Below are 25,054 nucleotides of genomic sequence, written 5' to 3' on the forward strand. Positions count from 1 at the left end.
ATATGCATATATATGTACATGTATGTATATACGTTCATCTACATGTACATATAGATACATAACTGGGAACATGACGTGGCAAAAGAACAAGGACAAAATGGTAAACAAGGTGCACCAAACAAGCAGGCCACATAGAAACATCCCCTTCATCAGCTGCCACCATTAAAACTCCGGCGTTTCGAATATACACACACACACACACACACACACAAACATACACACACAGAAATATACATATTCACACAGAAATACTCTCAAAGACAAACAGAAATATATATACATATATATACATATATATATATGTATGTAGACGTATACACAAACATATACATGCATTAACAGACAGACACATAAAGACATAAACACACATATGTACATACATCCACCCACATACGCATACATTAACGGAAACACACACACACACATAAAAATACACATACACACATATGCACATACATCTACATCCACACACACACACACACACGCACACACACACACACACACATACACACACACTCACTCACTCACTTAGATTTAATTATTGACCACTTGCTATGTTTACAATTCTATAATTATAGAGTGTTGTTAAAGTCAATAGTCTTTGTTTATTGCTCCCATTCATTGAGTTTCACTTCAGTAACATCAGTGTAGAATGCCTGCAGGCTTGAGATTTCAATACTCCATGAGATTAGAAATTTCTAAAAATTCTGAAGAAAATAAATATTCTATAAATGGAATTATCTATTTACTCAATGAACGTTGTATTAATTTACATACATAGGTGCAGGAGTGGCTGTGTGGTAAGTAGCTTGCTTACCAACCATATGGTTTCGGGTTCCGTCCCACAGCGTGGCACTTTGGGCAAGTGTCTTCTACTATAGCCTCGGGCAGATCAAAGCCCTGTGAGTGGATTTGGTAGATGAGATGGAAACTGAAAACAGCCCGTCTTATATATGTATATGTGTGTGTGTGTGTGTGTGGGGGGGGTGTTTGTGTGTGTGTGTTTGTGTGTGTGTGTATGTTTGTGTGTCTGTGTTTTCCCCCTAGCATTGCTTGACAATCGATGCTGGTGTGTTTATGTCCCCGTCACTTAGTGGTTTGGCAAAAAGAGACTGATAGAATAAGTACTAGGCTTACAAAAGAATAAGTCCCGGGGTTGATTTGCTCAACTAAAGGGCAGTGTTCCAGCATGGCCGCAGTCAAATGACTGAAACAAGTGAAAGAGTAAAGAGGAAAGATACATTTCCCGTCACCACCGTCAATATTTTCATGTCCACTTTTCCATGCTTGCATGCGTAAGATGGAGTTTATGGAGGCAAACCTACCACAGCTGGATTCCTTTCCTGTTGTCAGCCATCACCTTGTTTCCCAAGTAAGGTAATATTTCGCCATGTCCAGTCATGTTTTTGCTGAATATCATAAACGAATGACACTGCTTCTATGTCAGCAACAATCATTTACAACTACCACATGATGTCTAGGCACACACACACACAGAATAGGCTTCTTCCAGTTTCTGTCTACCAAATCCACTCACAAGGTTTGGGTTAACCTGAGACTAGAGCAGAAGACACTCGTCCAAGGTGCCACACAGTGGGACTGAACCAAGGACAACACAACTGAGTGGCAAGCTTCTTGCCCATACATGATAAGCCACGACATCCTGTAACATGTAATTTCTCTCCCACAGATCTTTGATTCTAATTCCTTGTCTAGGATCAAAGGATTTGAACAAAAATTAAAAATACAGGAGCTATCAAGATAAAGTCAACTGTCTATTCTTATAACATACTTCAATAAAAGATTGAAGAAGTGGTTCCATTTCTGCTTCGGCTGTCCCAGAAGCCAAGCTGTGGCCAAGACAAAGATCAAAGATGAAAATAAAACACAAACATACGAATAAAAGAATTTAAGTCAATCCAAATCAGAGGAAATTTGCAAAGCATAATGTCTTGAATTGTAGGGTTTTTTTTATATATATATATTCTTCTTTCAAATCTTCATCAAAATAATGAGATTTTCAGTTGGGTGTGGGGATGGGGGAGAGATAGATAGATAAACAGAGAGAGAGAGAGAGAGAGAGAGAAAGAGAGCATTTCAACAGACAACAATGAGGAACGTACATGGCAAAGAAATCAATGAGCTAACAACACCGCTAAATGACAGAAATAGCACTGACCGAAATTGCTAAAACAAGAAATATTGATGAAGGAATGAAGTTGGCTGGGAAGAAGAAGAAGGAAAAAAAAAACGAAAAAGACGCAAAGAAAATAATAATAATAATAATAATAATAATAATGATAAAAATAGAAAAAACTGAAGCTCTTGAATATTGATTTCTTTATAACCAAGCAACAAGTGGAAGGATAAGGAGAGTGGCGTGACTAACTTTTAAAAGGGGTGGATGAAGAAATGATAGAACCAAGCCAAGTATATTACTGGTATACATCATCATCATTATCATTATTTTTGTGTCCACTTTTCCATGACGCTGTGGGGTGCTGAAAAGATCCTGGCTTTGGTTAAAAGAAAATACAGGAGGATCAGTTAATTATGATTTTATTGAACATATTCCCCTCTCAGACTCACACACTTATTACAGTGGTCCTTCAGTTTTTCTAAGCCCTGTAAAAGAACTTGGAAGGGTGAGCCTCCAATCAGGCCTTTCGCGACACCCTTAAAACCAGGAACTTTTCAGCACACATTTCTACATCTATTGCAGATCTCAAAGTTATGACATCCTGTAATTTATAGTTTCTCTACCACAAATCTTAAAGTTATGACATACCATTACCATCAACTGTTAACGTCCACTTTTCCATGCTTGCATGTGACTAAGATGGAATTTGCTGAAGTGGGTTTTTAACTGTCAGATGCCCTTTCTGTCACCAACCTTCACCTGTTTCCCAGCAAAATAACATTTCCTACATGCCAAGACGTTTTTGCAGAATATTGGAAATGAAAATCATTCCTTCTGTCACTAAATGCTGAGCAGATGAGCAGACAACAAACTGTGAATGGCCAGGATCAACCAGTTCGTTTAGTGAACTCTTGCTATCGTCTGTAGTTATAGTATATACAGATGGCGTGTTTCAGCTAGTGGAAGACCATCATCGTCATCATCATTTAACATCCGCTTTCCATGCTAGCATGGGTTGGACGATTTGACTGAGGACTGGCAAGCCAGAAGGCTGCACCAGGCTCCAATCTGATCTGGCAGAGTTTCTACAGCTGGATGCCCTTCCTAACACCAACCAATGTTACTAAAACCCAGGCCAAGCATTCATGACTCGTTGCTCAATCAGGATGTTTGGCAAGGAAGGGTTACACTAGTCCTGATAGGATGCCCCAGCCTGGATGATGGATGATCACATGTGACACACAGAACAGGACAGGCAAAGGGTTAAACAATGAAGCAATAAAACCTTCATAACTTAATAATATTATTTATATTCTAGTCATAATGACCAGAGAACAAATCTTTATCATATTTCTTGTAACTTAAGGACCGAGGAGAGCAAAACAATTCTTGTGACTGTAAATCATTCATCACTGCCTTCATTTCTATATTGGTGCTATATAAGATGACCATTTCCAGATGCCAACTCGGTGAAATTCAATAATTGGAAAACTCAGAGATGAATTAGTTGATGAAGATATAATTACATATGACCATCTGAATTCATTGCCTGACGATATGGTAGAGTAGTTCCAAGATAATTATTGCATTGTCTGTTTCAGTGTGGTATAGCAACCTGTTTCAAGTCCAAGTAGTCGATGTGATGTTGATTATAATTAATAAAGTTACAGTGGTGCCACAATGTGATATCAGTTCCAAGGCTAACAAGATTTGTGCTATTACCAAAGTTTGATGAATTCTTACTTTAAAATAAATAGAATCACTTCAAGTTAATTCCATTTACTTTCTCAACATCCAACTTGGTAGAGACTGGTTCTAGCCATGTCAATACCTTGTCATCTGTACAAAGCAGTAGTTTGGGTAAAAGCAGGTGAAGATGACTGATTTTAAATCCATTGTGACTACATTAGCATAATAGTCAAAAGGGTCACACTGGTATCAAAAAATAGCACCTGTGTACCAAACATAGAGTGTTATGTACTTTGCAGTGCTTTCATTAAGGAATCTTGTGATGCTAATCATCATCATCATCATCATCATCATCATCATCATCATCATCATCATCATCATCATCATCATCATCATTTTCGCTATTTTCCAAGAATTAACCATTTTCTTCTTTTTCTATTTTTTAAAATATCCATAGTATAGGTGAGCAGTTAAAGAATTTTCCACATGATAGCAAAATGGTGACCCCCTAAAAGGTTGAGAATTCCTGTTTTAGAACAAAGCCTAACTAGTTGTTATTGTTTAACTCTAAATCAGCCACAACTGAACAGATCCATAATCGAAGACATTCCAACCATAACCATCCTGTCAATAACTACATCGTCCAATGTGTCCTTCTTCTTCCTATAAAGGCATGATGTGACTTGAGGGAGATTCGGTTAGTATTTCTAGCAGGCTGACTACAGGTTCTATGCTAGAGATTATACTAAACACATGGTCTGCAATATATTATGTTAATCCGTCATCTGGTTTAATGCCAAATGGTGTTGGCGCTGCAGTAAAAATGTGGTTGAGATTAGGAACAGCATCCAGCTGTAGAAACCATGCCAAAATAGACACTGGAGCACAATGCAGTTATCTGACTTGTCGCATCGTCTCAAACCATCAGACTCATGTCAGCATGGAAGTCAGACATTAAATGATGATGATGATGATAATGATGACCTGACCTCAAACCAAATTCTTGAATTACTATGCCAATCAAGGAAACAACTTGGGAGTTTCCTATCACCAACAGACAACCGCTTTGACCTCAACACAAGATCTGCGACATACAAAGAACTGCTCAAAACCCCCAAAACAAGACCTCGGACTTAACAAAGAACTGTCTCCGCACTGTTAGATACCATTTGTGTTGTTATGACTTGGTGAATCACTATCTTTCAAACAATTCTGTCATCAGATGCCAAACGAGCCATGTTTATGTACATGGAATGCCACAATTTTATAAAACAAATATCCATCAAAATCAGTTACATTTGGGACTATTGAGGCTGATTTTCTAGGGTCGGATGCCCTTCTTGTCAACCGTCACTTGTTTCTAAGGAGAGGTAATATTTCTGTGTGGCCAGGCATCTTTTTCATAGAAGATTGGAAACAAACAACACTCCTTGTATGATGGTGATGCTTATTTGCACCCATCATGTGATGTCAAGACAAGGGTATACACACACACACACATACATACAGATTGATGTAGGTATAGATGTACATACATACACACACACATATAGATAGATGAATATACACATACATACACATATATAGATAGATGTAGATATACATACACTGCCAGTGCCCCTGGACTGGCTTGTGCGGGTGGCACATAAAAGACACCATTTCGAGCGTGGCCGTTTTCGTGCGGGTGACACGTAAAAGCACCCACTACACTCTCTGAGTGGTTGGCGTTAGGAAGGGCATCCAGCTGTAGAAACTCTGCCAAATCAGACTGGAGCCTGGTGTTGCCATCCGGTTTCACCAGTCCTCAGTCAAATCGTCCAACCCATGCTAGCATGGAAAGCGGACGTTAAACGATGATGATGATGATGATGATGACACACACACATACACAACACACATAGATATACACACACACATACACAACATGCTAGCATGGAAGGCGGACGTTAAACGACGATGATGATGAAAATACACACACACACACACACACACACACACACACACACACACAAAACACTCACAAGATGGGCTTCTTTTCAGTTTGTTTACCAGATCCATTCACAATGCTTTGATCAATCCCTATTGCAAATAATTTTTAAGCAACTTTTTTTCTTTTTTTCTGACGAGTAGGAAGAGGAGGAAGATAAAATAATTAACTTCTCGTTATGGAATGATGTGTGAAACATAATTTAATAAAATGCTATTACATCTAATTTTAATGAGCTGTCTTAATCTAAATATGCACACATTGACACAGACAATTTGGCGTTGTAGAACCAGCAATTATAGCAGAAGAAACAAAAGATTCTCGTTAACCTAATAAAATAGATTAGACAGTTGTCAATTGAAGTTCATTAAACATTGATTAGAGGAGTGTAACAATGCATCATGATAACAATGACAGGTAACTAGGTAGGTAGGTAGGAAGACGACAGGTAGATATGTAGATGGATCTTTGTAACACCAATACTTTGATTAGTGGAATGTTACAGTTTAGTGACAACAGTTAGACAGGTGGGTAAATAGACAGGTAGGTAGGTAGGTAGGCAGGTAGACAAATAGGTAAGTAGGTGAGTCTTTGTGACTACATACTGATGTTATCTATTGTGCACATCTCATTTCATACTTGAAGCCTCTAGTAGCAGTAGCCATAGCAGCAGCAGCAACAACAGTAATAATAGTAGTAGTAGTAGTAGTAGTAGTAGTAGTAGTAGTAGTAGTATCAGCAGTAATAGTAGTTGGTTAAACCCTAGGTCAACTCTGACTGAGCAGTCCTACGATCAACACACACTCCAGCCCCATCCACTGTGTCTTATTTACCCAGGGTGGGATCTTTGGCACTACACAATGGCACCCTGTTCTGGTGTAAGTATAACTTCCAATGCCAAAGTTTCAGACAAGTCCTTCCAGGATCTTCAAGATGTATATCACAGCATATCTTTCCTGTCTTCATTTATTCCTTTTTATTTCTGTTTTTGGTTTTTATTTTACTTGTTTCAGTTATAATACTACGACCATGCTGGGGCACTTATTTATTTATCCCAAAGGACCTTTAATCTCCTCCACCCCACCCCATCAATCCATTCTACTGCTATGAATGAAGGTAAAGTTTGAACTTAGAATGTAAAGAGTCAGAACAGATACCAAAAGGCTTTTTAACAACCTGACACTCTAACAATATCACCAATCCGCCATGACAGACTGGCACCATATTTATCAATCCCTGGAAGGACAAAAGGCAAAGATACCAAGGCAGGATTTGAACTCACCACACAGAGAGCCAAAACAAGAATCTACAAGATACTCTGTCCACAATCAATTCACAACCTTCATCTCTCCAGTGTCAGTACAAATACCAGTTAAAAACAACAGGCTTCCATACAGTTTCCATCTATTAAACACAACAGGCTTCCACACAGTTTCCATCTATTAAATTCTGCTCACAAGGGTTTGGTCAACTGAAGTTGATAAGATAATGTTAAGAGTTTTTCATTCTTCCAGGCTTGATAAAATAAAGCCTCAGTCAAACAATACTAGGGTTGAATTAATTTACTAAAACCCCTCCCCTCAAATTGCTAGCTTTGTGCCTTAATTAGAAATTTACCATCGATAGAAACAATTGCAGCATGGAAGGCACAAGTTAGCCATTCAGAAACACACAAAGACAAAACTTCACTAAAACATTTATTATTTGTTTATACGGTGTGAACATTTTCGTTGTTCTTAACCGCAACCTGGTCACTGTCAAGATTGTTGCACACACCTCACCGTGCCCTCCTGATTCTCTCTCCAACAGGTTGCAGCTTGCAGACCTGAAAATGTTCACACTATATTACAAACAATAAATGTTTAAGTGAAGTTAACTGTTTTTGTGTTTCTGAACGGCCAACTTGAACCGGCAATGCAACAATGGTTTTAGTTTCAACACAACCTCAGATCAAAACACTGGCCATGCAAGAACATCTTTGTATTATCATCAATCATCATCATCATCGTTTAACGTCTGCTTTCCATGCTAGCATGGGTTGGACGATTTGACTGAGGACTGGCGAACCAGATGGCTACACCCGGCTCCAATCTGATTTGGCAGAGTTTCTGCAGCTGGATGCCCTTCCTAACGCCAACCACTCCGAGAGTGTAGTGGGTGCTTTTACGTGCCACTGGCACGAAGGCCAGTCGGGCGGTACTGCCAACGGCCACGCTCAAAATGGTGTATTCTACGTGCCCCTTTACCATTTAGATTAGTCTGTCTAATGTAAAGACCTTCTCTGGTCATGAACGAAAATGGGATTGCACCTAGAAAGTTCCCTGCCGATGCACAACTCTAAGGAAAGGTTGCTTTGTGGAAGATTAGCAATCACTCATGCATACCAGCCACTCCTTCCTCCGAGGCAAAGGCCAATACAGCTTGGCACCAGTGAGTCACAACTCATTTCTACAGTTGAGTGACCCAGAGCAGCGTAGAAAGAATTATTATGATTATTATTATGATTATTATTAAAGCAGTGAGCTGGCAGAATCGTTAGCACGCCGAGCGAAATGCTTAGCGGTATTTCGTCTGTCTTCACGTTGAGATCAAATGCAGCTGGGGTCGATGTTGCCTTTCATCCTTTCGGGGTCGATAAATTAAGTACCAGTTATGCACTGGGGTCGATGTAATCGACTCAATCCCTTCCCCCAAATTTGAGGCTTTGTGCTTCCAATAGAAAAGATTATTATTATTATTATTATTATTATTATTAATATAGCTAATTCATTGTGATTTTTCTATTCTAGGTTCAATTCCTGTCGTGTTTTAACTTTGCCTTTCCTGCTTTGAGATTTGGGAAGGTTTTACAATAAACAGAAACAAGTACCAGTAGTATACTATTGTCTAAAACAAAAAGGTCAGCTTAAACACCTTGTGTATATGTGTATGTATATATGTGTGTGTGTATATACATATATATATATATATAAACTCATTCATTGGTTTTCAACATATGTGTCTACATGCACATGAGGGTTTATACACATACATGATTATATACATACATATATATATATATTTATGCATGTACCTCTTTATATAGAAATATCTAAGTGTATACAGATATATATATATAAATGGTAACCTTTGTGTGTGCGTGTGTGTGTATATGTGTGTGTATGTATGTGTGTGTGTATATATGTTTGTGTGTGTGTGTGTGTATATATATATATATATATATATATATATATATACACAAATACATACACACACACACACACACATACACACACTTTCTTCAGCAAAATTTAACCTTGATGTCCTTAGTCTAAAACAAATACATTATATTACTAAAACAGACGCAGCACGTCCTGTGATAATAATAATAGTAATAATAATAAGAATAATAATAATAAGGATGATGATGGTGAGGAGGGGGAGGATAATAATAATTAATAATAAACCCTAACAAATTGGCGGGAGAAGTGATTGAATAGAGTTGCCGAGGTAACGGGCTGCAAGCCATCAGTGAAACAGAAATACGAAGAGATGCTGAAGAAGCAGTAGCGTTACTACAGCTCATCTTTATCCAAACAGATTGGTTACATCAGACATGACGATGGAGGTGGTGGCAGTGGTGGGCGAGAGGGGGATGGGGGAGATTTCATACAGGAAAGTCAATACAGTGGAACGACGGTTTATTGTTATTGTTGTTGTTGTCGATATTGTTGTTTTTGGTGCTGTTTAACTCTAGGTCAACCATGGCTGAGCAAAGTAGATGATGAAAGATATTCTATCCCCTTTTTTTCTTCTTCTTGGTTAGTCTCTTCTCAAGTCTGTGAAAGATGAACCCTCACAGATCAGTCGTTAGTAATTGAGATGTTTGTGCAGTACATGAGCTCATGCCCTTCATCAAATCAACAGGGCCTTCCCAGGTGCACAGTGTGCGACACAAGATAAAGAGTTTTGCTATAAAGAGCACAATGCATTGCCTAGTCCAGGGATTGAAACTACGACCTTGCATTCATGGGTGCAACACCTTAACCATTAAAGCACATGCCCTCGCTTTGTCAAAGAGTGTGTCCTTTTTTTTTTTATCCCAAGACAGTAAGTGTGTGATTTCAGCAAGATTTGGCTGACATTTCTAGCAAGCAGAGTGACTATGTAGAGGCTCACCCATTAAATCACATAAATGACTAGTAGTAGAGAGGGGGTGGCAGGGAAAGGATGGTGGTAATGGTGGGAGTAGAAGTGATAAGAAGAAGAAGAAGAAGATGAAGTGAATCCCAGCTGAGGTTAATTTCACTCCACACTGAGAATAAGAAGACACCTGATACCACCTCCTCCTCTCTTCCCCCCTCTCTCTCTCCCTCACTTCTACTCTGTCTTTCTCATTCCTTTTCTTTGTCTCTCTCTCCCCTCTCTCTCTCCGTTTCTGTCTCTTCCTCTCTCCTCTATTTCTCTTCCTCTCTTAACCATCCTCATTTCTTCTGTTTCTCTTCCTCTCTCACTCTCTCTCTCATTCATTCATTCCTTTTCTTTGTCTCTCCTCCCCCTCCCTCACTCATTTATTCCTTCTCTGTCACCTCCCTCTTTCATTTATTCATTCATTGCTTCATCATCATTGTTTTAACATCCACTTTTCAAGGCTTGCAAGGATCAAATGGAATTTATTGAGAAAGATTTTTTTTCTATGGCTGGATACCTTTACTGTCACCAACCCTCATCTGTTTCCAAGCAAGGTGCTTGGATATAGATGACTATAGATGCTTAGATATAGATGACTGGTGATTGGTTGTGCTCAAGAAGACCTGCCCATCACAGCAAAAATGATATCCTAAAATCACCTTATTTATACATGTACGTATAGGGTGGTAGGTGGCCTTCCCTACTCTTATTTCTTTATTGCCCACAAGGGGCTAAACATAGAGGGGACAAACAAGGACAAAGGGATTAAGTCGATTACATCGACCCCAGTGTGTGACTGGTACTTAATTTATCGACCCCAAAAGGATGAAAGGCAAAGTCGACCTTGGCGGAATTTGAACTCCCATCACTCCTCTATCTATGGTACTACTCAGCTGCTGTAACCACCTGAGAGCAGAATCAGTACACATTACATCCTCTTTATCCTTTCTTTGCACTTTTAGTCACCTCTCCCCCAGGAACCACTTCTATCTCTCTCGTCATCACCTCTTCCCATGTTATTTCCGCCAATCACCTCCTTTATATACCTCCAGCCATTGCTCTCTGTCCCCTCTGCCATACTCCGTCCTTAACACCTCAAACATTTGCTAGCATTCTCAGGGCCCTCTCATATCCGCCATCACCCCCCCCCAACTTACCACAGTACCCACCCACTCCATCCACCCTTATGCACCTCCACATCTCTCTCCCTCCCTACTGTTTCTACACTATGCATATCATCCCCCCCCCCAACATGTACCCATACATGCATGTATGGGTACAGGACGTCAAAAAAACAATGTGAACAAAATAAAAAACGAGAACATAAAAAAAACGAAAACATGGAAAACGAACATTTTTTCGAACAATGAAAGAAACAAACAGAGAAATGTTCAAAACGCGGAGTAGATAAAACAAGGGGCAACTGATGAAGGGATTGTTCTTTATGTTTCCTGTCTCGTTTCTCTATCTGTTTCTGTCGTTGTCCGAAAAAAAGTTTGATTTCCAGGTTTTTTGTTTTTTTTTAATGTTCTTGTTTTTCATTTTGTTCACATTTTTTTTTGATGTCCTGTACCCATATATGCATGTATATATACATATATATCTAGGTATGTACATATATGTATGTATATCATCATCATCATCATCGTTTAATGTCCGCTTTCCATGCTAGCATGGGTTGGACGATTTGACTGAGGACTGGTGGACCAGGAGGTGACACTAGGCTCCAATCTAATTTGGCAGAGTTTCTACAGCTGGATGCCCTTCCTAACGCCAACCACTCCAAGAGTGTAGTGGGTGCTTTTACGTGCCACCGGCATGAGGGCCAGTCAGGCGGTACTGGCGATGGCCACGCTCGAAATGGTGTATTTTACGTGTCACCTGCACAGGAGCCAGTCCAGGGCCACTGGCAACAATCTCGCTCGAATGTCTTATATGTATGCACATATATCTAGGTATGTACATATATATGTATGTATATATGCATATATATATATATATATATATATATATATTTATATTATTATTATTATCATATATATCTATATATATACACACACACACACACACACACACAAAATCTTTACAATCCACCACAAATTAATGTAAATATAAACATTGCAAAGAAGCACAGAAAAGTCTATATAAACTGGAATGTAGACACAAGCAGGAGAGTGCATATAGCGTATATTGGCAATTATTGATCAGGAAAGGAGAACAGCAGAGTTGGAGATATTTTTAATTCACTCTTTTTTTTTGTTGTTGTTATTTTATTGTATTTTTTCATCGCTATCATCATCATCATTATCATCATCATTATTTAATGTCTGTAATAATATTGTATGTTGCATACCATGAGAAGTAAATGTGTGTGTGTGTGTGTGTATGTGTGTGTATGAATGTATATAAATACACAGATTGACCTGTGTATGCGTGAGTGTGCATAAATATATATTTGTGTATGTGTGTGTGTGTCTGGCCAGGGAGGAATATTACTTTTGCTTGGAAAGAGATGAGGGTTGGCAATAGAAGAGCATCCAGACATAGAAAATCTGCCTCAATAAACTCCGTCCAACCCATGAAAGCATGGAAAAGTGGACATTGAAAAATGATGACAATAAGTACAGGCCCGGCTGCACCCTGGATTTGATCTCACTGCATGACACATTGACCAAATATCTTCAACAACAGCCTTAGGTTGAGCAATCTGGTACACGGTGCAGTTGTGGCTGTGTGGTAAGAAGCAAGCTTCCCAACCACATGGTTCCGGGTTCAGTCCTACTGTGTGGCACCTTGGGCAAGTGTCTTCTACTATAGCCTCAGGCCGACCAAAACCTTGAGAGTGGATTTGGTAGGCGGAAACTGAAAGAAGCCCATCGTATATATATATATATATATATATATATATATATATATGCATGCATGCATGTATGTACGTACGTACGTACGTACGTCTGTATGTATGTATGTATGTGTGTATGTATGTATGTATGTATGTGTGTGTGTTTTTGTGTCTGTGTTTGTTCCCCACCATCACTGCTTGACAACCGGTGTTGATGTGTTTATGTCCCCGTAACTTAGCAGTTCGGCAAAAGTGACCAATAGAACTAGGCTTTAAAAAAAAAACAAGTCCTGGGCTCGATTAGTTCAAATAAAAACCCTTCAAGGTGATGCTCCAGCATGGCCGCAGTCAAATGACTGAAACGAGTGAAAGAATAAAAAAGTGCTGTCGTAGAGTAAAGTACTGGAACCAAAAAAAGGAATGTGTGTGTGTGTGTGTGTGTGTGTGTGTATGTGTGTAAGGAGGTGACAGGGAAACTCAGTAAGTGATGAGGATGCTGTGTTGAGGAGGATGCTGTCCCAACCAGGCAAGCATGGAGAAACTGACAGAAAAATGACAATCAGAAGGATTTCATATAAGACCATAGTAAATGCTTTTGAAGGTGACACTTGAATAGTAATGTTAGTAGTAGTGGTGGTAGTAGTAGTAGTAGTAGTAGTAGTAGTAGTAGTAGTAGCAGTATTAGCGGCTACAGTAGGAAGCTGTATACAGCCAGCCTTGCACAGCTATATCCTACATCCACCACCCACCTACATACACACACACACACACACACACACATACCTTTCCATCCAAGCAACCACACAGACTTAATACATATATATATATATATATATACATACAGAAGGCTGTATATAGCTAATATCCTCCTGTATACCACTAACATGTACATACATACATACATGCATACACACACATACATACATACATACATACATACATACCTACCTACATACATACATGTGTGTGTGTGTACTTTTGCGATTTGTCCTCTGTGAAGGAGGCAGAAGATGAGTTACATAACATCAATGTACACTTTGATGGACTTGTACATTACAGGCATTTTATTCAGGGTCCATTCAGAAAGAAGGGGAAGTCACAATGTGCTTGGTTGGCCTCTTTCTTGTGAGATCAATACAAGACAGCATGAAGATCCATAAGACAATGTTACCAGGGGAAAAACATGGGCGCAGGCTTGGCAGCAGGGTAAGAAGACTGCTTCTCAGCCACAGGGTTCCAGGTTCAGTCCCCAAGCTGACCAAAGCCTTGTGAGTGGATTTTGGCAGAGAGAACCTGAAAGAAGCCTGTCATGTGTGTGTGTGTGTGTGTGTGTGTGTGTGTGTGTGTTCGTATGTTTTTGCCAGATTCCCCCCTGCCCCAATGCTTGGCAACTGGTGTTGGTTTGTTTGCATCCTTGTAACTTGGTAGTTCGGCATAAGAGACCAATAAAATCAGTACCAGGTTTACAAAATAAGTACAGGGGTCAATTTTTTTAGCTAAAACCCTGGCATGGCTACTGTCTAATGACTGAAACTAGTAAACAATAAAAGATGTCCAGGCTGTCACAGAACATAGAAGAGGTACAAACTCCAATCCTCACAGTCGTTACCCTATATGCACAATTATAGCCTCTTGCCCTAACCAAGGCTGTGGAGCACAAACAAAAAAACTTTTGACTCAAACTCCTCTACTCTTGGCGACTCCGACTCCTCTTTATGTAACTTAGTCGATACAGTTGTCTGACTCATCCCAAAAGATTGTGCAATTGCTACCACTTTTTCATCTTTATCATGTTATTTTATCATAGCCAGTTTATCTTCCAGCATTATAGCATGACGCTTAGCTCTTTCGCTATGAATTTTCTTAGGAGCCATGGGGCAAAAAATAAAGTTACAAATGAACGAAAATGAGTGGCTGATACACAAACATAAACAAATCTGAATTCAAAACAATTGCGGGAATCACAAGTGACAATGACGCCTAAGGGTAGATATTGGAACTACAGCGCAATATGAGCTCCGAAAGACCGATAAATAAGACAACACAGCTGATCTCATGATTTCATTCACTAAGCCTCACTACTTTATGGTGTGTATCTTAACATTTACTGTACATATTTTAATATGATTTTATATGCTTTTATTCTTATTTATTGTACAGTAACATGATTTTATGTACGTTTAACCGTTTTCTGGTGATTTTACAATTCCAATATTTGTGGCAGACAGACATAAAGTTGAATAAAATGACTTAACTTGATTTTTATTTTTCCATATATTATTTTTGAAAATCGACATATAATCAAGAACAACTTAAGTCAAGGTATGCCTGTATATACAATGAGCTTCTTTCATTTCCCATCTAGTAACTTCATTCCAAAAGCTTTAGTTACCTTGAGGCTATCGTAGAAGACACTTGTCCAATGTGCCATGCAGTGGGACTGAGCCCAGAACTATGTGATTAGGAAGCGAACTTTTTTTTACCACAGGCCCCCTGTAACTTTTAAACAACATTTAAAATTGATATTTGGCTGTTAGAAGCTACTATACAGTTTCTTGATGTTGTTGCATGGTGGAGGGGGAAAACGGAGCCGCGTAGATGACTGGTACTTTATTGAGAGAGGAACAACGAAAAGTTAAAGGGGTCTCAATGGGGAGATTTTAAAATCAGAACGTTAAAGGAAAGAGTGGTTACAAAGTAAATAATAATGCCTTTAACAAAATGTTATGGTAGAAGAATAAGAAGACAAAAATAGAAAGGTGTGGGGGGGGGGGGCGAGTGGGAGAGAGAGAGAGAGAGAAGAAGAGAAGGAAGAATAAAAACAGTGTTTTAAGTTATTGGTTGCTATGTCGGCGGCTGTTAGATAGAAGCTATCTTACAACTTCTTAATTGTCTCGATTAAGATAATGAGAAAGAAAGAGAGAGATTGCAAAAAAAAAGTAAGAGAAAAAAGAAAATCAAGAAAGAATAGGAAGTTACAGAAAACGTAAAAGAGGAATAGAGGGAGAGAGAGAATAACGGTATGACAGATTAGTGGTGAGGTTTTAAGAGAAGAACGAGAATAACGGTATAACAGATTAAGATATAATGTATGAAAGAAGTCGTTATAAAGAAACAAAAAGAGAACGATATAAAATAGGTGTGTGTATGCATGTATGTACATATAGGGAGTGAGAGAGAGGGAGGAGGAAGTTATTAGAGAATAAGGGAATATGAGATTACAGTTTGGAAGGTTGGTTGAGTGAGATGTCGTCTGCCAGAATCAATTGTAGAGCTTCTCGTTATGGTTGTTGTTGTTGTTGACGTAAGAAAATAGTAGACATAGTGAGATGGTAGCAGACCATAGAACGACGTTGTTAAATAGGTGAAGCCAAAAAACATGGTATCTCTTCAATTGTCTTTTTAATAAAAGGAGACATAAGGTGGAACGGGGGAGGGGAATGGAAACGTGAGGTTGTTCTCTCGAAGAGAGAACTGAACTTCAATTCAAAAGTGCTCGGTGGAGGTGGGGACAATCCAAGACAAACACGCGAGTTGAATCTAGTTAACGATTTTATTGTTGCTGTTGTTGTGGCTTAGTCCAAGTTTAACATAGAAGTAACAACAGCAAGCCACTTGTTGCAATAATAGAGCCATAACTCCCCAATATAGTTTGTCTCCTTGGGGAACAGGCTGGTTGCCCCAGCGTGCCGTAATAGGTTATTCATGAGGCGCAGTGTTGCAGTTGAGACATATTCTGTCCAATAAGCACACCATGTTATGTCCTGTTTTCGTGTGAATATGTGGAGTGGGTAGCTGAGCAGGAGAGTCAGTGTCGTAGTGATGTTATTAGAACAGTGTTTCAGTAGTGCAACAGTTAGGGTAGTGTTGTTAGGGCAGCACTATAGTAGCGTTGTTAGTTAGGATGGTGTGACTGTAATCTTATGAGATGTTAGAATGGTGTGTTGCACTAGTGTTCTGCTGTAACAAAGTTGTGATGCATCAGAACAAGGTGAAAGGGTCAGTGTTGTTAAGATGGTGTTGAAGGTGACTGTGTATGGTCTGTGAGGTTTAGAGTTTACTTTGGCAACGACAAACTGTGTTGCATATGCAGGTGGTCTGTCATTTATTTTATTGTGAATGTAGTCAGCAAAAGTAATTTATGTAGAAGTTGCAATAATAGACACGAAGATATTACATGTTCAGCATTGTTGGTCTAAGTCAAAGGATTCCCAAACCACCAGGTTGTGGACCAGTATCAAACCATGAATCATTTGGTACTGGGCGAAACAGAAAAAAAAAAAAAAAAAAATTTTATTCCTGTTTTATTGACTTTTGACTATATAGGTGCAGGAGTGGCTGTGTGGTAAGTAGCTTGCTTACCAACCACATGGTTCTGGGTTCAGTACCACTGCATGGCACCTTGGGCAAGTGTCTTTTACTATAGCCTCGGGCCGACCAAAGCCTTGTGAGTGGATTTGGTAGACAGAAACTGAAAGAAGCCCGTCGTATATATGTATATATATATATGTGCATGTGTGCTCGTGTGTCTGTGTTTGTCCCCCCAACATCGCTTGACAATAAGTCCTGGGGTCGATTTCCTCGACTAAAGGCAGTACTCCAGCATGGCCGCAGTCAAATGACTGAAACAAGTAAAAGAGTAAAAGAGTATCACAGTCAGCAGAGTGTTTTTGTGTCAGATATACGTATTATATATGTAATAATAAAATTATATATATTAAGCATTTTATTATGCTTTGCTGTGGGAATACTGTCTTGCCCTAAACTGGTCTGTGCTGCAAAACATGTTGGGGACTGCAGCTAAAACAATGAGTGAAAGCATGGTACAGCTACCAGGTCATATTCGTTAGCAAATGATCGCCAAGGTTACTGACTCCTCCTCTTCTGTACACTAGGAATATTGTAGAATTGTTGTATATAATTCCTAATATAAGATGGTTTTGTAAAGTAACAGACACAGCTGTGCAGCTAAGAAGCTTGCTTTGCAATCACGTGGTTTCAAGTTCAGTCCTACGGCAAGGCACCTGAGGCAAGTGTCTTCTACTACAAATAACTCCAGGCTGACCAATGCCTTGTAAATAAATTTGGAAGATGGAAACTGTGTAGAAGCCTGTTATGTGTGTGTGTGTGTGTATCATAATCATTTAATGTTCATATTCCATGGTGGCATGGGTTGGATGGTTTGACAAGAGCTGACAAGCCAGAAGATTGCACCAGGCTCCGGTCTTCTGTTTTAACATGGTTTCTATAGCCGGATGTCCTTATTAACACCAGTCACTTTACAGAGTGTACTAGGTGCTTCTTGTAGTGGCAGCATGGGTGCTCTTTTGCGTGACACCAGCTTGGAATTCCACTCAGCGGGAGTAGAATACTGTAACCTCTGTCACTTACACATCAAGGAGACTGAGTAACAGGCCCCGATGAAACCCTGAGTAAGCAAGAAGTTGTGTGATATATTATGTACTTTGTATTTTACCAGGGTTTGTTGTAGAGAGATTAGGGGCCCAAGAAGGGATCTACATTTTTGTACACTTTCATTAGGAGCAGATGTGGCTGTGTGTTAAGAAGTTTGCTTCTCAACCAGATGGTTCTGGGTTCAGTCTCACTGCTTGGCAGCTAAGGCAAATATCTTCTGCTACAACCTTCGGCTGTCCAAAGCCTTGTGAGCAAATTTGGTAGACAGAAACTGAAAGAAGCTTATCATATATGTGTGTGTATGTGCATGTGTGTGTGTGCACATACACAGACACACACTTACATATGATAGCTGGAGTAGCTAAAATGAATGGAAATGATAGATTCGGTTGGTACCAAGCTGTAAACTTATTTGCATAAGAGAGAGGTGTCCTCATAGGATCGGAATGTTTGACCAGATAAAGTTAGACATCTCTGGCTGAGGGTTACCAATTAATTCAGATGCTTTTTTGTTTATACATCAACCAAAAGAGGAATGCACATGGTCTCAGCAGGCCCTCGAAGACCGGTGATATCAATACTGTTTAAACAGCTGTGGTTTGATAGTTGGATTAAGAGAATGAGGGAAGTGTGTATCATATTTGCCAACATGCAAGTTAATGTAGTATACAGTGTAAACATGGAGTGTATAGTATATCATAGAAACATGGTGTAAACATTCAAATGACGTCACTATCTTTCTAAATCCTGCAGCATTTCACAAGGAATTTTCTGTCCTTCCAGAAATTTGGGTCTGAAAAATTTGACTGGTATGCAAGAAAATATGGTAACTATTTGTTTTAGAGTATGGTAAATTTTAAAAAGTGAGAGCATGTATGGATGTTTCATCATTGTTATGAGTGTGTTACTTAACTGTTTAGCATTCAAACCGGCCATATCTCACTCAAATATTCTAACTGTTTTCTGCTCAAAATGGCCTGATGTGGCCTCTCACACTTATCCAACAATGTCATTCTAAATTCTAAAAATAAACGATAGGCTCAACAAATGTGGATGTGTGGTAAGAAGTCTGCTTCCCAACCACATGGTTCTAAGTTCAGTCCCACTGCATGGTACCTTGGGCAAGTACCTTCTACTATAGCCTAGGGAAGATCAAAGCCTTGCAAGTGGATTTGGTAGATGGAAATTGAAAGAAGCCTCTGTGTGTGTGTTTGTGTCCCTACCACTGCTTGACAACTGATGTTAGTGTGTTTATGTCCCTATAACTTAGCAGTTCGGCAAAAGAGACCAATAGAATAAGTAGCAAAATTTAAAAAATTAAAATTAGTACTAGGGTCGATTCATTTGACTACAAATTCTTCAAGGTGGTGTCCTAGCATGGCCACAGTCTAATGAGTGAAACAAGTAAAAGGTAGAAGATAAATCACATTTGTAAAGTGGCTGGCATTAGGAAGGGCATCCAGCTGTAGAAACCATACCAAAACAGACTACGGGACCTGATGTGCCTCCTGGCCTTGCTGGCTCCTGTTGAAACATCCAACCCATGCCAGCATGGAAAACAGACGTTGAACGATGAGGATCATGATGAAGATGATATCATCAAAATCTTGAAGCTACGAGATGAGGCATGATTAATTCAAACAATGTTAACAAATGAGCATGACATTTGAGAGAGCAATCTGGATAAAGGAAGGGTTGTATATGTATGGCGCTTTGAGTGAGGGCAGTGTGTTGATGCATGTAACTTCAAGTGAAGGTTGTGTGTTTGTGTGTTGCTTCAAATGAGGGCTGTGTAGGTGTGTTACTTGAATTTAAGAACAAATACTAGGTTGTTTTGTTTTAGGCCTTTGACCAAGAGTAGTCCAGATGTGACCACCCCAAGCATTAAATAATTCCATTAATCTGATGCACTGCTTTCCTTATTTAAAACAGTAGAACGTGACTTTTGAGAAATGTGGCTGCTATCTCTGGCATGCCAAGTGACCACATAGAGGCTCCTCCATTAGGTACTAGTAATGTACATAGGGCACTAAGTAACTTTTACCTTTTTCTCCAAATATTTTGTGCCAATGAGAGAGGTCCTTAATATTATGGTATACATTAAGGCACGGGCATGGCTATGTGGGTAAGAAGCTTGCTTCTCAACCCTGTGGCTTTGGGTTCAGTCCCACCCTGTGACATCTTAGGCAAGCGTCTTCTACTATAAACCCTAGCTGATGAAAGCCTTGTGAGTAGATTTAGTGGACTGAAATTGAAGCCTATTATATATGTATATATAGACACAGGCGTAGCTGTATGGTAAGAAGCTTGCTTCCCAACCACATGGTTCTGAGTTCAGTCCCACTGCGTGGCACCTTAGGCAAGTGATTTCTGCTATAGCCTTGGGCCTACCAAACCTTTGTGAGTGAATTTGGTAGACAGAAACTGAATGAAGTCTGACGTATGTGTGTGTTTGTTCCCCACCACCACTTGACAACCAGTGGTAGTATGTTTATGTCCCCATAACTTAGCAGTTCAGCAAAAGGGTCTGATGGAATAAGTACCAGGCTCAAAAAAACAAAAAATAAGTATTGGAGTCAATCTATTCAATTAAAAATTCTTCAAGGAGGTGCTCCAGCATGGCTGCAGTCTAATCATTGACATGAGTAAAAGGTAAAAGGTAAAAGATATATGTGCGTGTGTGTGTGTCCTTGTATTAACATAGGATGATAGCTGTAAACAAGTATTGTTTGTTTCCAATCTCTCATAAAAACATGTCTGGCCACAGGAAATATTATTACCTTGCTTGGAAGCTGGTGAGGATCAACGACAGAAAGGGCATCTGGCTTCAGAAAATCTACCTCAGCAAATTCTGTCTGACCCAACCCATGCAGCCATAGAAATGTGGACATTAGAACAATGATGGTTATTAATATATATTGTATCCAGGGTTATGGAAAGGAGACAAAACCTTCAAAGAAATCCGGAGTGGAGGCCCAGTAGGCGGTTTAGCGTTTGACTCGACACTCTTCCGGCAGCTCCTGCAACCAAGCTGGTGCCAAACGTAATGCTCTGCACTCCTTTGGACTACGTCAGCAAGGTCGGGAGAGGAATCCTGACGATTGGGCTACCCAGGATTTTCTTACATCTAGCCCAGGCCTGCGCAAAACTGGAGAGGACACTTCAGTGCTGTAAATTAAGTACCAGTTAAATACTGGGGTGGATGTAATCGACTAATCCCCTCCCCAAAAATTTCTGGCCTTGTGCTGATAGTAGAAAGGATTATTATTATTACTATTATAATTATTATTGGGTGGCAAAATGCTTAGCAGAATTCTGTCTGTTCAGAGTTCAAATTCCACCATGATTGACTTTGCCTTTCATCCTTTCAGGCCTTGTGCCTATAGAAGAAAGGATTATTATTATTATTATTGCTATTATTATTATTATCAGTATTATTATTAAGGTGGTGAACTGGCTGAATTGTTTGTATGTCAGACAAATGTTTAGTGGTATTCTGTCTGTCTTAAGGTCCAAAGTTCAAATTCCACCAGGAACAACTATGCTTTTCATTCTTGAAAGGACAACAGAATGAATAGCAGCAGTTGAGTAGTGTGTGTGTGTGGGTGGGGGTGGGGGGTGATGTAGTTGACTAATGCCCTCCCCCAAAATTTCTGGCATTTCATCTGTCCTTACGTTCTGAGTTCAAATTCCACCGAGGTCAACTTTACCTTTCATCCTTTCGGGGGTCAATAAATTAAGTACCAGTGGAACACTGGGTCGATATAATTGACTAGTCCCCTCCCCACCAAATTTCTGGCCTTGTGCCTTTAGTAGAAAAGATTATTATTATTATTAACAATTGTTTATTTATTTATTTTGGGAATATGGGTTGATGGACCCTCCCCCATCAGCTGAACAGATCTCGCCTTGTTATTGTTGTTGGTCAGCCCTGATACAGCAGACCTATCATCAAAAGTATTCCAGCCATGGTCATCCCAATATTTCTTCAGACAGTGTATTTACGACAGCAGTAATCAAAATGACCATTGATCAGCTTAATTGAGGATTGGATTAATTAACACCCACCCTCCTCACCATCAGTTGATTGACAAGTAATCTCATCGACAACAAAAGTTGTCTGCAGTTGTTATTTAACATCAGGCCACTCCTCCTCATCAAACACATCCGACCACGACCACCACATCGATTCAGTCGTAATTTCTCTAAAAACTACGTTATCCAATGTCCTCTCTTTTGTTTAACAGCAGATTTAGTTGCTATTTCTAACAGATCAACAGTGGTGGTTGTGGTGGTGGTGGAAGTAGTGGTGGTAGTAGTAGTAGTAGTAGTAGTAGTGGTAGTGGTGGTGGTGGTGGTGGAAGTAGTGGTGGTAGTAGTAGTAGTAGTGGTAGTGGTGGTGGTGGTGGTAGTAGTAGTAGTAGTAGTAGTAGTAGTAGCAGCTTGCAGTATCAGTAATGTAACATGTGTGGTTGTTGCCCTTGTGACCAAATGACATATCATTATCAATAATTATGATAATAATGTTTTGCAACAAAGACACACACACACACACAACCAGAAATGTTGTAGGGGAATGTGTGCTGGTGGTGGTGGTGGTGAACGGCGGGGATGAATGGCCATGTTCGATTATACGATTACATATATATGAATTCCACCCACCCACACAAACATCACCTCTGCCTGACTACTACGTGATTGGTATCGATTCCCTGCCCTTATCCCCTACCCCCCAGAAAGGTAGGTGTAAAATAGTAAAAGCTGACCTCGGCCAGAAGTGTAAGAAACCCATGAGAGTGTGTCGGACACTCAACCGATTCTGAATGTTACAAAAGCCATCGTTGCAATGTTTATACGCCTCTTCTTTACCATGATCACACAGGATCGAATGTCAAGGCGATATTTCTTCCCACCTGGGCCCAATTTCACACGGGACAATTACTCTGTTATTAACGTACCTTTATTACTATCATTATTATAATTAATTCTACCGGGGTCGACTTAGCTTTTCGTCCTATCGGGATCGATAACATACGTACCAGTTAGACATTGAGGTCGATGTAATCGGCTAGTGCCCTTCCCACGAAATTCCAGGATTTGTGGCTATAGTAGAAAGGATTATTAATTGCGTCGTTATTTTTATTAGTATTATATTGGGGGTGATCTCGCCACCCCGCTTTTTATTGCAAGTAAATACACCCCACCCCACTGTTCCTTATTTCTCTCTGCATTTCACCTTTCTACTATCGCCAATGTCTCAGGGCCAACAATAAAAGAAACCACCATTATTATTATTATTATTATTCCTGCTTTGTCAGTCTATTATATATATAAACATACACACCTGTGTGTGTGTATATATATATATATATATATATATATATATATATATATATATATATATACACACACACATATATACGCACGCCTGTGCGTCTACACACCTGAGTGTCTATACATTCAGGTGTGTAGACACCTTTCACTGGACGGAACCCAATCATTATGACGTTACAGGACAGGAAGCTAACCTGTTTCCAGGACACTGTGCGTGTATGTATATATATATATATATATATATCATATGTATTATATATGCACTGTTATAATATATGCGCATATAAAGAGAATATCTATTATGTAAACGCAGAGTCTGTATTGCATGTGTGTGTGTTTATGTGTGTAATATATGTTCCATCAAATAGGTGTATATGTTTATGCACGTATTACGCCCCATTCAATAAATAATATATATATATATATATACCCACACAATTCACTTGTTTACACACACACACACATCTATCTATATATATATATATATATATATATATATATTTAAATATATATATACATACCTTCACCTACGAATATAAACTCAACACTGTATTGAGTGCTCTTTTTTTTACTTTCATCTGTACACACATTAAGGCGTGTATACATATATATATATATATATATACAGCTGAGACCCTAATAGAAAGATCTCCATTTATGCCATATATATATATATATATATATATATATACACACACATATATATATATATATACATCACCTCCAAACCTTCCAATATATATATATACCGTCCCATACGTGTACTCACTGCCATTGTGTGTAAACAAAAGTACAGTCTTTCATATAGATGTATGCCGTGTGAGTGTGTATTATATACATGTATATATATATATATATATATATATATATATATATATATATATATATATATATATATATAACTATAGAAAGAAAGACACACATACACGGCCATTTATGTTTAGCTGTATGTCAATACGAGTATATATATATATGATAGTAACATAGTAATGTGTACACAACTACATCAATATGTACTATCCCATACACGTACAGACCATATAATACACACGCCTGTTTAGACATACACATATCTCTACCTGTGCTTATACATCTACATATTTATACATACATGGCATTGGTCGTTGTATATACGTCCATTATTGCTGTATACAGCATTTCCAAAGCGAATAATACGTATATATATATATATATATATAGTCACTTACCTGTGTATATAGATGTGACACCATAGACTCAGAGTAATCCGACACTGCCATTTTGCCACCAAAATACAGGCAACGTCTCTCAAGCTTTTAATTTACGATATATAAATATATATATATATATACAGATATATATATATATATATACTTAAATATATATATGGTTAGTGTTTAGTGTGTAGTATATACATCCGCATGTGTGTGTGTATATATAGAAGTAGTGTTTCTAGAGAGAGGGAGTGACTTTCTTCCTAAGCCCTCTCTTCTTCAAT

The 25,054-nt window shown here is 38.9% G+C and overlaps 1 protein-coding gene across 8 annotated transcripts in view; it reads right to left on the reverse strand.

Moving 5' to 3' along the window:
- Positions 1-25,054, reverse strand: part of LOC106873192 (unconventional myosin-Va) — a 146,383-nt gene extending 121,329 nt beyond the window's left edge. For all 8 annotated transcript variants that reach the window (XM_089366137.1, XM_089366139.1, XM_089366138.1 and 5 more), the window contains exon 1: positions 24,786-25,054. In XM_089366137.1, the coding sequence (XP_089222263.1) occupies positions 24,786-24,836 (51 nt within the window). In that variant the 5' untranslated portion in view covers positions 24,837-25,054. The remainder of the gene's footprint in view (positions 1-24,785) is intronic.

Source organism: Octopus bimaculoides, chromosome 18, assembly GCF_046866305.1.
Source record: "Octopus bimaculoides isolate indiv1 chromosome 18, ASM4686630v1, whole genome shotgun sequence".
Taxonomy (NCBI): domain Eukaryota; kingdom Metazoa; phylum Mollusca; class Cephalopoda; order Octopoda; family Octopodidae; genus Octopus; species Octopus bimaculoides.